Source organism: Silene latifolia, chromosome 1 (assembly GCF_048544455.1).
Source record: "Silene latifolia isolate original U9 population chromosome 1, ASM4854445v1, whole genome shotgun sequence".
Lineage (NCBI taxonomy): Eukaryota > Viridiplantae > Streptophyta > Magnoliopsida > Caryophyllales > Caryophyllaceae > Silene > Silene latifolia.
Genome location: NC_133526.1, coordinates 50198202 through 50216536, shown reverse-complemented (window position 1 = coordinate 50216536; position 18335 = coordinate 50198202). Strand labels below are relative to the sequence as shown.

General features: G+C 41.1%; 1 protein-coding gene across 1 annotated transcript; it reads right to left on the bottom strand.

The window, feature by feature from the left end:
• Positions 1-989: 989 nt before the first annotated feature.
• On the bottom strand, positions 990-1673 carry LOC141646422 (uncharacterized). The gene has a single exon (XM_074454320.1). It carries the CDS (start codon positions 1671-1673, stop codon positions 990-992), a length of 684 nt encoding a protein of 227 aa, XP_074310421.1.
• Positions 1674-18335: the final 16662 nt, after the last annotated feature.

The window sequence follows — 18335 nt, the reverse complement described above, 5'->3', positions numbered from 1 at the left end:
TTGAAAACAATGCCTTCTGTAGCATTCATGCCACTACCAGAAGCAAAATAAGACTTAATATTACATAATTTAGGGACATATTTTCCCATATAAGCATTTCCTAGACTAGATGGAACGGATCTAGCTGTGTGAACTAGGTAGTAGATTCCCTTGTCTTCTTTCCCAAAAGCTCTAATCTTCTTAGTATGAGAGTCCTGTATGGCACACACATGCTCATAAAACATCACAACACATTGCTCTTTTTGGATTAGCTTTTGCACAGATAATAGATTATGCTTAAATGAGGGAATATAAAGGACTCTATTTAATTTCAGTCCATTATTCAGCTGGAAGGTCCCAATGTGAGTGACATGAGAAGAAAGTCTATTAGGTAGGTTAATTTTAGGTCTTATTTTTAATTCCTTGCAATTTTCTAAGAGACTCAAATTAGAGATCATATGATCAGATGCTCCTGAGTCAATGATCCACTTATGGGATTTGTTGTGGACCTGACTGCAAGAGACAAGAGCCATACCTACAAAGTTGGCTTCCATTTCATCCTCAGTTTCTGGATAAGGGCTCATGCCTTTTCCTTTTTGATTGCTCATCAGCTGCTCAAATTGCTCAGTAGCTAGAGTGATAGCTCCAGACATCTCAGCACCCCTTTCATCAGTCATAGCAGTAGCTGCCATTTTTCCTTTGTGGGGGTATTTCTGAAACTTTCCTTTGCCTCCTCCAGCTCTGTATCCGTTGGATACATTTCCTGCTTGATTAGAAGCACTTCTAAAAGTAGGACCAGCTGTAACTTCATTCTTTGCTGGAAAATATTTGGCCATAGGATGACTAGCTGGGTAGCCTACCACTCTTCAACACTTGTCTCTGACATGCCCTTTCTTCTTGCAAGCAATGCACAGAGGTCTAGTGTCATGAGGAGTCTGGTCAGCATAAAAAGCAGAGTTTTCAGCTTCAACTTTCACACTGATTTTGCAATTTCTCCTTTATGGTTCTTCTTATTGAACGATAGCAGCTGCCTCCTCAGAAGTTGGAAGGGGAGTCATCATGAGAACATTGCTCTTCATGGTCGCATAAGAGGAATTTAGGCCATTGAGAAACTGGAAAAGTTTCCTTTCTTTCTGTTCTTTGTGTTGTGCATCCAGGAAAGCCCCTATCTCAGGAGTCATTTCACTCAAGGGAGGCCAATCATTCATCGGCTCAATGTTTTGCCAAAGAATTATGAGTTCTGTGAAATATTCATAGACAGTCTTGTCTCCTTGCTCCAAATCATCGAGCTCTTTGTTCAGTCTGAATTTTATGGCTCCATTGCTCACTGAGAACTGCCTTTGAAGATAATCCCACATGTCCTTTGCAGTTTTAGAATACATCACAGATCTCTTGATCTGTGGTTCTACATTGTGCGGGATCCAGGATATCAGAAGGCTATTGCAGGTTTCCCAAGCTGCTTCTCTCAAGGGATTGTTGGTGGGTTTCTTCACCAAACTAGTCAGCATCCCAAGTTTTCTCTTAGTACAAATGTTAATTTCTATTTGTCTTTTCCACTCATGATAATTTTCAATTCCTGACAATTTAGTATCCACCACTATGGGGTGTGTACTTTCAGCTGGATGAAGATAAAGAGGATCAGAAGTTTCTATGATTGCATTTGCAGAAGGAATGAGAGATTCATAAGAACTCATTTTTGTTGATGAGAAGATGAATTAGAAGAATAAAGAAGAAAGAAGAAAGATAATAAGCTTAGAGAATGAATAAAGTTCACCAAGCCAAAGACCAGTTTAAATAGCCTGATTCTGTACTTCAACCATTAATGCCCAACTACAATTGGTTATCAGTCTCCTCAACCTTTGAGGCTCTGATACCATATTGAGTTTAATGCCAATAAGGACATTAGAAGACTGCATTGAAGAGTTGGAAGATAGAGATTGAAGCAGATATCTTTTGTGAAGATTTTGTTATTATTATTATGATAGTGTAATGCTGCAAACTACACGAGTATATAAGCTAATACACAGCTACATGGACAATAACCATAAAATATATATGTGCATTGATTGAGAAAGGGACGGGTCTCTAAGTGCTAGCATGTCCTCTGTTAACCTCCATCTTTCTTTTTTCTCTTCTGGACAATCCCATGGACTGCTGGTCCATGGTGAGAACTATGTTGACTTTCTTGACAACTTTCTTTACATAATGTGAAATAGAAAATCCACAAATTCTTTGCCTGATTCTGCAAACAACACTATTTTGGCTTGTGTGTCTATCAACAGTTTTAAACTTACCTTCTTCTCTGCCATTTTAAAAAATTACTGAAATTGAGTTTTTTTTTTTGTTTGGAAATTGATCTGACAAAGAAATGAGGGAATTTAGAGATATATATAGAGGATATGAAAACCGTTGAAGCATCAAAACCAAGTCATTCAACTAGAGCAACAAACCCTAGTCATGCTCTTATTTCCTATCGTTAGTCTTCTCCTAGTTTTACTATCCTGTTAATATTCAATAGTCAAAATTTTACTTACTCTGTTGTGAATTAAAGAGAGGAGAGAATTATAAAGAGAATTTAGAGAGAAAGTATGAGAGACAAAACTGTCTTCTTATTCCATTAAGAAGGCTATATATATATACAATACAATGGGATGGAGTTTCCATAAGATAATATATTCTTAAGTTATTCTAAGATAATGATACGGCGCCACCGGGTGGCGCCCAATTTTGGCGCCACCCTCTCACATGCACCCCTCATTATTGGGGTCTCTACTTATTCTATAGGATGTATCCATTATTTTGTGGGTCCCTATTTATTGCATGTGAGAGGGTGGCGCCGAGATTGGGCGCCACCGGGTGGCGCTAACTCATTTTCCTTCTAAGATATGGACATCCATATAATAATATTTCATAACACTCCCCGTTGGATGTCTATTACTGAAGAAGACGTCTCGTTAAAAACCTTCCTACAAAAACCCCGTGGGAAAAATGCTAGTGAAGGAAAATAGTACACTAATCTTCAAACACGCATAATAATAGCTGCCTCGTTAAAACCTTTCCATGTAAAACCCAGTGGGACAAAACCATGGATAAGGAAAAAGAGTACAGCGCGTGTCTACTCCCCCGATGACTACATAACTTGATAAATCTTGAAATGATCCATGATTTGACATAACTTCTCGATTGTTGAAATATAATTATTCTTCGTTGATAACTTGATATCTTCAATTAGTAGAAATTTTGATAACTTCAATCATCACACTTCATTGGAACTCACAATCTGGATATGATCATTACATAATAACTCTTGAATCTTCATTTCAAATAATACCTCCATAGTTATGATGGAGTTTCTCCCCAATATATGACATAGCATTATATGTCCAAAATAATTGTTATCGCAACAATAATGACAATTATGACTATAGCTTAATAATGCGCGTATAGTGCTACCTCGTTAAAAACCTTGCTAGGAAAAACCTATTAGGACAAAAAACCTAGTCGAGGAAAAAAAGAGTGTAGCTATCATTCCTCAATTCCTTGTCTTAAGAGAATCAATTCGATAATTATTGAATAAATCATATCATACCTTTGAGCGATTTTCTTTCTTTTTTTTTTATGACGAGGGGGTTGAATCCCTCCTGTGCCCATGCATTCCCGCACCACCACATGGACCATGTAAGCCACCCCCTTCGGGGGCTGCAGTGGCCAAGTGAACATCGCCCCAGCTGGTAGTCGAACCCGGGACCTCTCAACTCCTGCATTTATGCAAGCTTTAAGGTTTAACCCGGCTACCACTGGACTAACACCCCTTGGTTCATATATAATCATGACATTCTCATTGTAGACATTCTCATTGTAGACTTTTACTTCATTTTTTCCAATCGGTATGGTACTTCTGGACCATAAACTAATTTCACATGTTTAGCATGAAGTTCATTTAAATCATTATTCTCATATGCTCAAACTTCCGGTTGAGACAATAATAACTTCCTTCAAATAATTCTACAGGAGTTTGAATTTTTCACTTTGAAATTATCACGATAATCTTTCAATCGTGTCGTAGAGGTTCATATATAATCATGAGTTCCCAAAACTCAATTAATCAAACATCATCATTTGATGATCATTTATAAGAAGCTGTAAAATACATTTCTCCTTTTAAACATTTATCAAAGTATAACAATATAATTAATTATGTGCAGGCATATGATATGTAAATAGTTCTAAACAACAAAATAAAACAATGCAATAATGTATATATATTAAAACTAAGATGCAAATGATGAACATAATCTCTAAATGCACATGATGATGCCTCGATAATGCAAACTGTACAGTTTCTTTTCCAATATTCATTATTTCGATTGACTCCATGTCAATGGATGGACTTCAGGTCCATGAGCTCATTCATAATCATTGATTATGTGTCGACAATAAAATTGGACTTATTTATAAGATCCCCGTTATCTAGTCCATTAAATTCCGCGTGCAAATGCATATTGGTTCCTTAATCATATCGATATAATTTCAACATCTCGTGATATTGTCAATACTGAATTAGTGATATCTGAATATATTTGGTACCATTCCTTTTTTATATAGGCCATCTATTATCATTCAAATATCTATGTCACTTCCAGGACATCCAATTTGTTTACTCTAGATGAGCACCAACTGCCAATTCTTGCCATTTTCTTATTACTTGAAATATGTTAACCGATATAACTTTCACACTACCTTTTATGTATGTGGTTATTGTTCAATTTGGCAAGAATCGTCATTACATATATTTTCTATGACTAATTTATAGCTCGCTATACCACATATAGGGCTAATCTGTCTATAATTAAATCATAGATTTTAATGTAACATATTATTTATTTTGATAAGTGTGGACAGCGGGCCGCCCACGGGGGCGCTTGGTGAAGGTCGAAAAACAAGCGTTTGCATTTTGTATGGAGTCGCCACCAATTTTTATGGGAAATTGGAACCGTTCGAATACCTCGTGTCATGTCAAGACACAAAGTAGTGACATGAACACTAAGCAATCGTTACCCTTAGCATTCTATGTCTAGAATGACTCTCGTGGATGCCAATGAACACGGGTGCTCACAGATATCTGGAGTAAGGGGTGAGGGTACGTATTAGGAAGCTCTTTTGATCGAACACCTAATCCCGCCCGCCTCGATAGCGGCCTCTACTAATGATTAGGGAAGTTATTCGTACTTGATATATCGTCGGCTATATGCATGCAATGCAACATCCAAGTTTTAATCCTAGCATGTGAGAATTAATACTAAGTCGGTGAGACAAGTAGTTTAGCATACAATTAGGTCGAAGTAGGAATTAATGCTTAATTACATGTGAAAACATACAAATGATAAAAGAAATACAATAATTATAAATTACAATAATGAAAATTACATTAATTACATTGGAATAGGTGATTTATGTCGAAAATACCTTTAAAACGGATAATTTGAGAAAAAGAATAAAAGAATGAATTAACGAACGAAACAGAAAGTGACAATACGGATAATAGTTAGTTAATACGTAAACTAAACAAACTAGGTCAAGGCAGAAACGGAGTTCGGGACGAAATCATCTCGAACAGCGCAGCAGATCGCGCCCTGCGGAAGAGGCGCGGCGATTCTTGCGTGCGTCTTTCCAAGGGTGAGTCTCGCCGTGGCCGAATCGCAAATCGTTAATGTCAATTGGTAAATTTAATGATGGATTAAAATATTTACTCGGATGGAAGTGATTAATAGGTTAATTACATGTGAATGATGGTCATAAAAGCGATAAACATGGATAGGATGAATCGGAAACAGATTATTTACATTAAATTACGATGAAAATATTAATGAGTCCTCTATTGAAATAAGTCAATTAGACTAAATACGACGGATATACAACGAATATGCGACGAACATGCGAATAAACAGATTAAACTGTATCAAAGATGAATTCCAGAAACTCAATATGAACAAATTGAATCTCTAAAATCCGGGTTTGAATTTAATGACGAAAACCCGTAAATATCGGATTATTTAGGATTTAAGTCGGATTTATGACGAATTAAACATGTGAATTACGGTGATTATAATACACGTGAATTATTATGACATTAAGACGAAGAATTAACAGACGAACAAGCAAAAGAAAGATTTTGAATACGAATTACAGAGGACAAACGAAGAAGAAAGGAAGCAGAATGCTGGCGGCCTCGCGAAGAGGCGCAGCAGAATCTGCGCTCCTTCAAGAGGCGCAGCGATTCTTTGCGTCCTTTCTCGACTTGTTATTTATCGGAAATCCGCAAAAACGATTTTAACAAAGGGTTTTAGAAATCGATTTTAACGGTATTTTCGACGTAAACCTTACAATTGATGATACGAAAAGGTAAAATACAATAAATAAATAAGGATTATACACCCTCAGACTTACATGTTGACGAAACGAGAAGGACTAAGATATCGATTAGTGAATGCTCGACGCGAATGCAAAGAGAGTGCCCTCGTAAGAGGAAAACGATTAATTAATTAAGCTGATTGAGTGTAGTTGGTCAAATTGGTCGGTCATGCAACGGAGAGGCTGGTACCCGGAAAGATCCGAGCTTACGTGGTCGAAAGTTCAAGCACGTAGGCGCCAATAAGTAAGAACAAAGTCTAGAATGCAAAGGGAGAAGAGAAGGGCGGACACTCGCGTGAGAAATATGAGGAACGAAGGCTCCTATTTATACTAATCACGTGAAGGAATTAGGGTTTCGGAGACTCTTTGGAAGTGAATCTCGGAAAGATATGAAAAAGATACGTAAGACATGCAAAGAAGGGCCGGGAAAAGGTGCAGCGACCATCTGCGTCTCTTGGAAGAGGCGCGGCGCTCTTGCGTCTATTCCCGGGAGGTTTCCTCTATTTGAAGAAAGATTTCCGCGTTTGAGTTATGGTAGGACGGAAATAATTCGATTATCTTATGAATATTACGGGATATTATTTGCCAAAAGATAAAATTTATAAAATATGGAATAGAAATATCCGGAACATTCCAGAATATTCTGACTCGGGATTTAACGGTTATCAGAAAATGGAGACGGTTTTTGACCGGACTCGAATGTACTCTAATTATCGCCAAAATGACCGTATCGGTGCGTAGATGACATCTAAGAGGTAGACATTTAATATTTGAGCAATCACTTGACGATAATCTTACGAACTGTCACAAATCGTTCCGCGTATCAAACATGCGGCCCAATCATCACCGGGTGGCTTGCGGGAGGTGCAGAAATGAGGTATCTACAGAGCCCCCACTTTGACTGAGGCTTGGGTAAGGCGAAAGTCAAAGTATAGCCATCAGGTCAATCGAAGATTACAACCTGACGACTATGGCGACGCGAGGCGCTCAAGGGGTCCGAGCCAAGGACTGTCGTCGGGAACATTTTAGAGTCCGTCGACTATCGGGAGGGTCGTTTAAAGTCCATTAGACTACGTAAGGAGGCTCGCCAGCCATAAGAAGAGACCATACCTGAGACTTCTTTCTCGAGATGCTTCCGGGGGTGCGTAGGAGCTAAGGGTAAGACCTAAAGGGTATATAAGGATTGTGCTAGGGTATGGGGCCCTAAAGGAAAGCATTGACGGGAAGGAGGCCTAATAAGGTCAACTTAAGGGTAGCTAAGGCTTGGGTATAGGAACTTCTGGAGAACGACACCCTGTCGTACTCCGCGGGGAAACACAAAATATAGTGAGGGACAGCAGGACGTCGGTAGAAACTGCTGGGGAATCCGCTTGCGTCGGTCTCAAGCGAACTCTGGCAAAAACTTGAGGTTGAATCTGCTTGCGTCGGTCTCAAGCGAACTCTTGTTGGGGAATATGTTGACGATTAGGAACATCTTGATCGTCATGGAAGAAATCTTGAGTGAGCAATACTGCAAAATACTGCTCACATACTGGGGGACAAATATTTTGACGACTAGGAACATCTTGATCGTCATGGAAGAAATCTTGAGTGAGCAATATCGCAAAATATTTCTGCATTGGGACAAATATTTTGACGACTAGGAACATCTTGATCGTCATGGAAGAAATCTTGAGTGAGCAATCGCAAAATATCGCTCTACTGGGACAAATGAATAATAATATGCAACAGTCCGCTGCTGGCTGATAAAATGCGGGCCGGAACGAAAGAAAATCGTCGAATGGGCCAAAAGAGTAAAATAGCATCGAGGAAGAGGCGCACCAAAGATGGGCCCACAAATAACGAACTTATAACGAATTTTTGAAAATCCATGTGGAGGGAACAGAAGGAAGAGGCGCAGCAAGAGCTGCGTCTCTTGGAAGAGGCGCAGCGCCTGCTGCGTCTTTTCCCCAATTTGGCTTTCCTGCGTAAAAACGCGAAATCAGAGGAATTTGTGTTCATTATTTCGAAACACAATTCACTCATTTCTCTCTCAAATCTTCACCATTTCCGCCAAGGTTCGATTTAAAAGCTTCCTTTAAATATGACTAATCGAGGTATGTGTCTTAATCTTGCATTAATCTTCTTCATTCGTTGAATTTTGAGCCGCGAAAATTAGGGTTTTCGACCCTTTTGATCGAAAATTTGGGGCTTTTCCCCCAAATGGTTTTACCTTGCCAAATTGACACTAGAAATGGATAGTAGGTGATGTTAGGAACATAACCATGTATTTTTTTCGAATTTTCATCAAGTTTTGAGTCTTTGAATGAATTTTGAGACGGTTTTACAGCTGAACCGTAATTTGCTTCGAAAATAGCCTTAGGATTGCCCATTGGCGATGAAATTTGATATTTGGGATCCTTGAACGATGGGTAAACTTCCTACCATCTCGGAATTTTGGTTTGTGACAACTTTTTCAGGACACCTTTCTAGGGCATAATCACCGTTATAGCGAAATGCTGCCGAATTTCCGACTCGAACCCAGAACTAGGCTTTGAATTGGACTTGACTTGACCCAATTTATCACATGAGTGATCGGGTTGGTGGGAACGTGGCCAAGGATGGCACGGTAGGAGCAGTTTCAGGGCTTTGAAGGCTTGAAAACCCTTTAACAAAGGCTTGTCGTCATGTGACGCGGCCTGAATTTACTTTACAGGTGATGAGGCTTCTACTTTTGGGAGAGCTCCCATGGAGATAGACGCCGCTACTGTTGAGGAGGCTTTAGAGCAGGCCTTCACCGCTGCGGTGATGGCCGCTGAGTTTCACGAGGAGGAGGCCGTCGAGGAAGAGGAGGCCCCGAGACGGGCCAACGTCGGGCGAGGAGGTCGTCAGCTAACAGGAGCTCCTGCGTGGGCTGAGACCTGGGAGAGTAGACATCTCGTGTGGGCTGCAGAGGGTCACCTGTCCTACAGGACGGTGAAGAGCTTGGTAAATAAAAATTCACTACTCATTATTCATCCTCTTTCATCCTTTTTGTCCAAATTTCTTTCAAATTTCATTCAAAACTAAAGATAGCTTTGTTTCAAATCATAATAGGAGGCCGGGAACATCAGGTCGTTCTCGGGTTACACGACAGCGATGGAGCACTACGAGCAGCTGTCGACGGAGGAGAGGGCCATGATCGAGCGTGGAGCGTTCGGTCCTCTGGTTCAGGTCTGGAGGGATATCGTGAAGAGGAAGTTGCGGGCTAACCTTAGCCTGGTCCGCGCTTTCTTGGATCGATTTTGGGATACGACTTCCACGTTTCACCTACCTTTTGGTGAGGTGGGTGTCACTCTGGAGGATTATGGCATGATTTCTGGTCTGCCGTGTGGGACCGAGGAGATGGTGTGGCCGGAGACTGCTATGAGGGCGGATTCGGCCGAGGCGAGGAGATTGATCGGCTGGAACTTGTCGCCGAAGGCTGTTGCAGTGCCGGGTTTGGTACCCAGTACTTACGTCCGAGACTACTTTGCGGGGAAGACCCCGGCGCTGGTGACGATCGATGGGAGGGAGATAGCTCCTCCTCCCTATACAGCTGAGCAGAGGGCTCGTCTGTGGCTTTGGTGGTTCCTGTCTTCGATTTACCTCAGAGACAAGGGCGAGAGGCTATCGACGAAGCTCCTTCCCTTTCTTTCTGACCTGAGTTCCCTAGGGCGTTGGGACTGGGTCACTGCTGGTTTTGCGGTCCTCATCCGCTTCATGAGGGCCATGGTTCGTCCGGAGTTGATGGAGAAGGGGACTTCTCCCGGCGCCGTCGGACCGGACTACCGTTGGAGGTATGAACCTTCCTTTAGACCAAAGTAAATTCCTTTCTTTACCAAATCACGAAAGATCGTCATTGATTATTCTGTTTTACAGGCGTGGGTGTACTCTTACTTCCCGAGTCTCGCGCCCAAGAGGACGGAGCCGTTGGAGAGGGCCTATCCCGTGGTGAGGGATTGGGTCATGTGCCGGACGAAGAGCAAGCGTTCTTCTCACAACGTCTACCGGCGGGACGTGAACGCCCTTCAGCTGAGCAGCGTGAGTATCCCATTTGTATTCATTTACTCTTCTTATACTTTGTTTTTTCTTGATCATAGGAATGATCTTTGCCTCATCTTGTCACAGTGGGTGCCCAGACCTTGGGCGGAGTACGCTGGAGCGCCTTCTTTCGTCGCTGAGGTCCTTCGACCTAGGAGCCCGAGTCGGCTGCTGTTGAGGACGTCGATGGGTCCTGTGTGGTACTTGGGCGAACGGTTGGCTCATCAGTGCTCTCGGGACGTGTTGACGGTTCCCGTCGATCCTCCCAGGACGATGTTTAGGGAGCCTTCTGAGGCTGAGAGGGAGGCGGACTTGGCTGGTGTCAGTGGCGACGACCTTCTTCTTCCTGGCGAGGACTACTCGGCGTTCCTTTACGGGAGGTTGGCATACTGGCCGGTAGTGGTGAGTATCTTTTACTTTTGCTTGGTTTGATTTCGAGAATTGCGACGAAAGATCATCGATTAACGAGAGCTATTTGTCTTTGCAGGAGGTTGAGGCGGCGGGCATCGAGCCCCCAGAGTACCCCGAGACCCTCAAGTACACTGACGCGACTGGGAGGACGACGATCTCCGAGTTGCGTGACTTTGACGTAGCTGTGACGGATGCTGGCTTAGATGATGGCAAAGATCGATTCGGAGGGTAAGCCTCCAACTTGTATGACTTTTGTGTAAGAACACATTTGATTGAGTTCGCTCAATTTGCTGAGAATTTCTTTTGATAGTGCAGGTCGCACCGTCCCGGTTCGTGGCACTATGGAGGGTGGCCAACCGGCTGCGAGCTACTGTCATCGAGGCACTCGTCGGTGGTCGAGGTCGTCAGGTATGAACCTTATTTGATTGATTTTTTTTTTTTTTGGTTTTGATTTTCGATCTTGCTTGAATTGATTGACATGAGCCAATTTGTTGCTGTTTACAGGGTGACCGCGAGCTGGAGCAAGAGTTGACCCAGTCCCGGGAGGAGACGGCTCGCTTGTTGAGGGAGCTCGAGGTTCGGGACGCCGAGATCGCCGTTCTGGTGGCGAGAGTTGCCGAGTTGGAGGGCGCCCAGCAGTAGTTTTGTGTAGTTTTGTAGACTTGTACATTTTGGACATTTGATTTTGAAACATTTTTGGACTCTGTTTGGGGGCGCAAGCCCCCAAGTTTGCTTGGACTTTTGGACTTTGTTCGGGGCGCAAGCCCCCAGTTTGCTTGTACATTTGCTCTGTTTGGTGTATATATGGTGGCCTAAGTGCCTTTGCTGCTGGGTTGTGTTGCTTGTACCTGCAGGTTAGTTCTTGAACAGGTTTGGTAGATAACGGTTTATGCCGTCATGCTGCCGAAAATCACGCAAAACATACATTTTATATACATATGGCCTTAATCAGCGCAAAATGAGACTCAAAAGAGCACGAGGAAAAGTAAAAATTTGCCGGAAATGACCGGACGGTAGGGAGGGTTACCCCCTAAAAAAAGAAAAAAGAAATCTGTAAGTTAGAGATGTGGAAATGAAAATTTAAGAAAATAAAAATAATGATAAAAAAAGGTAAATGAATTATAATGGAAATTATGTCCTAAGATGAGGAATTGGAATTATTTTAAAAAAATGAAAATGAAATGTATTTCCTAAAATGAAAATGTGCACATGTGGTAAAATGGCGAATTGTCGATGTCGTCTCGAAATGCGTGCCCGCGAAAATAGGAAACTTGAAATATGGTAAACTGCTCGTATTTACCAAAATAAAATCCCGTAGGAATAGGAAATTATTCGTTATAGAATTAGGAAAGATCCAAACGCGGAAATCACAGAAGTGAGACTGGGGAAGAGGCGCAGCATGAGCTGCGTCCCTCTGAAGAGGCGCAGCGAGTGCTGCGCCTATTCCCAAGCTTGTCCGTTCTGGCGGATTTTTGGAAACAGCAATTAGTATAAATAGAAGCATCGACGGGGCGTTAATTCACACAATTCTTCCGTCTCTTCCTCGTCTATTCACATAAAACTCTCAAAATAAATCTTCAAGAGAAAATTGTCATTATGAATACTTTGGAGATCCGCTTGAAGGAATGGACCAACGAGTTTTCGAATATGGAGAAGCATGACATGGGTGCTTATAACTCATTAAGGTAGTAAAACCGTTGATACGTGCATTTTATATAGTCTTTTTAGCCTATTTTATGCACGTATTTCTATGCTTTTATCGTGGTTATTTGCTACGAATATGCCTCGAATTGCATACTTTGGAAGTTCTTGTATTAATTGCAGGAATGAGCTTAGAGATGCGGAATCAAGCCTAAAACATGTCCCTACGCATGCATTTAGGAGATGAGTGAATTTGGAGCGGGAATGAAGCTATTTTGAGATGCGCATTGGAGTAAGGAAGTTAGGCGAGCCGAGAGAGTGCTTCAATTTGCTAGTTCCTGCTTGTAAGAGCCATATCTCGAGTTATACAACAGCTATTAAGGTGATTACAGTTGGAGGTGAAAGCTTATCCTCTTAGCTTTCCAACGCCACCAACCACGCCCTATTTGTCCAAGTAACGAAGGAATGGCAGCCGTTTGAAGTTCAGTGCGCGAAGCAGGAATTACGCGCTGAGAAGTGCTCGATCGAGAACTATTTCTATTCGATCGAGAGCCACTTCTTCTCGATCGAGTGGTTTTAGGATGAATAAGTACTCGATCGACTATTTTTCCTTTCGATCGACCAGTTCCTTTTATGCCTTTGCTCGATCGAGTGATTTAGTTACTCGATCGAGTGGATTTTTCTTTGACGGGTGGGCTTTTTAGTTATTTTCCGTCATTAGGTTTAATTAAACTCCTAATTTCTTATAAATAGGAGTGAGGTCGTCAGTTTATGTATGCTTTTTATCCGGGAGGACTGCACGTTACTCTTTTCCCTTCTTTATACACTGTTACTTTTATTCTTGCTCATTTAGGATCACTTAATTCAAGAATTCCTTCCCTTATTCTCTTTTAATGCTTATTTCTTCTTTAATTATTGTCATTGCTTATTTTATTATGAGTAGCTAATTCCCCGTAGTATGTTAGGATTAGGGAAGCCGTGGTAGCGATGTTTTAATTGACTTATATAGATTAGTCTTGCGATAGGAATTGTATTAGGCAATTTAATTGTTATCCGGTCGAATGAATGCATGCAGGAGACCATAAATTTAGTTAACCCCGACCTAGATCGAAAGATTGGAAGGGAAGGCTTGCTTAATTACAATAGGGTATTGCAGTGAGGGCGAAAGTTAAGTCGTTTTACGCTCTAGGGCGGTTTAAGGACCGAAAGGTGACGACCATAGCTCTTCTTATCAATAGTCTAATCGCCTTAGTATTCCCGATAGTATAAGATCTGATAGCTGCCACGGTGGACCGACTCTTAGCATACTTCCCTTCTCTTAGTGTTAATTCTATTATTCATTTCCCTCGCTTTAGTCTCTAGTTAGTTCACAATCAATTCAAAACCCCCATTCCTGTGACACCCTGACAGACCGAATTAAACAGATAGATAGCAACTTAGCCTCCCTGTGGAGATCGACCCTACTTGCTGCTAGCTTCTGTTAGTTGTATTTAGGTATTTATTTTTGGTACATAACGACCGTATCAAATTTTGGCGCCGTTGCCGGGGAGGCGACGCTTTTTATCTGTTTTATTTTGTTTGTCCTTTCGCCTCAAGGGAAGACTAAATACCTTGAGGCTGTTCTTATCTTTTTCTTTAGTGCTGTTTTGATAGGCCTACAGGTTTATTAGACAGCTACACGAGGGAGATTATCGAAGGGAAGGCTTGAGTACCTTCGATCCCTCTTGCCAAGATGACATCTGTCTCCCGACTAATTGCTCAGTTTGAAGCCCAAGCTGAGAAACCTGCTAGTTGGGAAAGGAAGAAATCTTGGGGATGTGGTCTTCTTGAGCACAATGCAGCTGTAGTTGTGCCGCCACATCTACCCCATCAATGGCCACCGCAACAAGATCCTCGTGATATACAAAAAAAAGAAATCGCGGAGCTGAAATCCTTAATTCTAGAATATGATAGATATATGGGTGCTCAAGTCACCGAGTTGCAGTCTGAAATTGCTCGGTTGCTAATTTGGGTTGAATGATCGGCAACGAAGAGGTGTACTTGACCAAGAGCGGTTTTTCCCATGAAGAACCCGCGCTGCCCAATCCGAAAATGATTTCTATATTTCGGATGACGACTTTCTATCGTATTTCCAGAGTGTATGCGAGGATATCAGCGCATTTGTCAGAGAAAGAAAGTCCTCGATCGAGTAATATCTCTTCTCGATCGAGTGACATGCAGGAGGATGGTTCTCGATCGAGTGATTTTGTTACTCGATCGAGTGAGATGCGGGAGGAAAGTGGTCGATCGAGTGATTATTCGCTCGATCGATCGAATTGGCCATTGGGAGCTTTAATTCGTCACTTGGGTTCATATTGGATGACGAGTTTGACGATGATGAAGGTTACGGTGAACCTCCCTTATTCACGGCCGAATCGGATACACTTGAAGCCGCCGATTTCCGGGATGGATTCCACGAGGAGGTTGATGAAGAAGCAGCTGAGACGGTAATTGCTCCTAGCACGGATGAGGTAATCCATTCCTTTGTCAGTGATTCCGTCGTTGAGAGCGACCAACCCGAGGTAGTAAGCGATAATTTCATTATTGTTTGTTTTAAAAGTATATTGCCTCGTTTAATTTGTGCTCCTTCTTTTAATGCTACACCCTCTCATATGTGGGCGCATAATTTAACGAATTTTCATCGTCCTTATCATTTCAAGTTTGCTAATCTGAATCGGGACCCTTATATATTGACAATTTCTCCCGCGCTCCTTTATTTTGTGGATAAATTTAGGAGCGCTCATAGGAAATTTGTTCGGCTTAAAAAGTTAAACATTTTCATTTCCTATTTCTTGATTCCATTTTGGTGCTACTTATGCTGTTGTGTAGCACATGCGCAGCTATTTGACAGGTTGTTGCGCGCTTTGAGCTGTTTTGATTGTGATTAATTTGAGTGGCTTGAAGAAGGTCGAGTTGGGACCTGACTAAAGCTAGCGCTACCCGGGAGGCAACCCGGAGATTTTATTTTGTTTTATTTCAATTTCAGTTGTAATAAATGGTTCTTATACCATAAAACTTTCTCAGTATGCTTGTCTTGTTAGTTTGCGGGCTGTTTTTATTGCGTTTTTGCAGGTATGCACTGAGGATTACTCGATCGAGTACTTTTTGTACTCGTTCGAGAGCTTTTTCTGCTAAATTCACTCGATCGAGTACAATATCTACTCGATCGACCACCTGCAAGATGAAAAGCTACTCGATCGACCACAATTCTCTTCGATCGAGCAGTTTTTGGATGCCCTTTCACGCTTTTGACTTGGATTAGCTTCCTGAGACGGTTATCCGGGCCCTTAGCAACCTCCCATGTTCATGGTCGGTTTGGGGAGGTCCCCTTATTCGCGCATTTTGTGAGTTTTTTTTTTTTCGCTTTTACTCTCTTTCTCCTTCAGTTTGCATTTCCATTCCATGTTTTGGTACAATGGGGGCATTGTACGGTTTGGTTTGGGGAGGTTATGCATCCATATCCGTGTCTGCATATTGTTTTTACTGCATTTCAGTTATCACGTTTAATTTTATGTTTGCATTGTTGTTTATTTTCGTTAAATTCAAAATCTCATAAAAATTGAAAAATCGATAAAATTCAAAAAAAAAATCACGTTTATTTTTAGCATATAGGTTGAGTCGGAACGATAGATTTCAATGATGATATTGCACTGCAACTGTCTTTTTGCTTAAGCCTTGCATTAGACTGATATCTTTTAGCTTTGTCTTATCGCATATCTACGAGTTAATGTTAAAATTTAGCTGAACGAATAGACTTGACCTGAAACTTTGCCAACCTACTTATAAATTCTAAGGATTAGAGCCTTATAAACTGGTGTCATTCATGACCAGTTTCATGTAGAATTGTGAGTAGTTACTCCTTGCATAACATTTATCATCAATTTGCACGTATATGAAATTCAATTGCTTTTTGCCTGCATACATTCGGGTTAGTGGTTGGTGTCACATGTAGGGAGGTGCTTACATTTTCCCTTTTCTTTCATTTCTACCCATAAACTCCACATTAGCCAAATTTGCCTGTTGACCCTTAACTACATCCCAAATTTAGCCTGCCTTGTCAAGCTAGTTTAGATTGTTCTGCGGTATACTGTTTATTGTATCAAATTTTGGCTCATATTCTATTGATTTGGAGTTGGTAGGAAGGAAGGAGGAGGAAAAAGAATTCGAAAAAAAAAAAACGTGAAAAAAAAAATGACAAAAAAAAAGAAATGAAAAAACAGAAAAAACGTGAAGAAAAGAAAAGAAGAAACCGAAAAAAATTAGAAAGAAAAAAAGATTATGAAAAAAAAAGATGTTGTTTGATGAGACGGTTTCTGCTCCTATGCTTTATTTATATCATTTGAGGAGTATTTCTAGTTCGGTTTGATGAGTTTTATGCCAAATGAAGGGCATGTGTTTTATTCTATAATTGAGTTGGAAATGGATATGTTTCATATGGTTTTGTTTAGGTACTAGCTTGATCACCTATACCTCCACATTCCCATAAATGTTTTGCCTTTTCTTACCCATTGCCTCACTTTACCATATTTTTGTAAGCCCTCGGCTGTGACAGGACCTTGTTTGGTTGGAATGTATGTTTGGTAGCTAGAATTGTCTATCATATTAGTTGCATGCATGTTTATGTGGGTCGTAGTCTAGGTGAGCGGCTATTTTTCTTTCTCTCTTACATATATTTGTTCACCCTTTGCTTCATGAGAGAAGAGTGACCCGTGAGAGTCCATTGTTAAAGGTCTTGCAAGGTCGACGGTTCGGCTCAGCCTTTATTTATAAACATCCTATAACTCGTTTGCATTTTTGTTTTGCTATAAGTGTCAGTTTGCTTGCATTAAATTGGCTTAAGTGGGCATTTGTAGCTAGCTCTGAGTTATCTTTTTCCGTTCCTTTAGTTGCATTTTAGTTTACTCGAGGACGAGTAAAGGTTTGGTTTGGGGAGATTTGATACGTGCATTTTATATAGTCTTTTTAGCCTATTTTATGCACGTATTTCTATGCTTTTATCGTGGTTATTTGCTACGAATATGCCTCGAATTGCATACTTTGGAAGTTCTTGTATTAATTGCAGGAATGAGCTTAGAGATGCGGAATCAAGCCTAAAACATGTCCCTACGCATGCATTTAGGAGATGAGTGAATTTGGAGCGGGAATGAAGCTATTTTGAGATGCGCATTGGAGTAAGGAAGTTAGGCGAGCCGAGAGAGTGCTTCAATTTTCTAGTTCCTGCTTGTAAGAGCCATATCTCGAGTTATACAACAGCTATTAAGGTGATTTCAGTTGGAGGTGAAAGCTTATCCTCTTAGCTTTCCAACGCCACCAACCACGCCCTATTTGTCCAAGTAACGAAGAAATGGCAGCCGTTTGAAGTTCATTGCGCGAAGCAGGAATTACGCGCTGAGAAGTGCTCGATCGAGAACTATTTCTATTCGATCGAGAGCCACTTCTTCTCGATCGAGTGGTTTTAGGATGAATAAGTACTCGATCGACTATTTTTCCTTTCGATCGACCAGTTCCTTTTATGCCTTTGCTCGATCGAGTGATTTAGTTACTCGATCGAGTGGATTTTTTTTGTGGTGGGCTTTTTAGTTATTTTCCGTCATTAGGTTTAATTAAACTCCTAATTTCTTATAAATAGGAGTGAGGTCGTCAGTTTATGTATGCTTTTTATCCGGGAGGACTGCACGTTACTCTTTTCCCTTCTTTATACACTGTTACTTTTATTCTTGCTCATTTCCGGATCACTTAATTCAGTAATTCCTTCCCTTATTCCCTTTTAATGCTTATTTCTTCTTTAATTATTGTCATTGCTTATTTTATTA

What these genes read in the sequence shown, in the direction of transcription:
- LOC141646422 (XM_074454320.1), bottom strand. Translation starts at nt 1,673, where the DNA reads ATGAGTTCTTATGAATCTCTCATTCCTTCTGCAAATGCAATCATAGAA.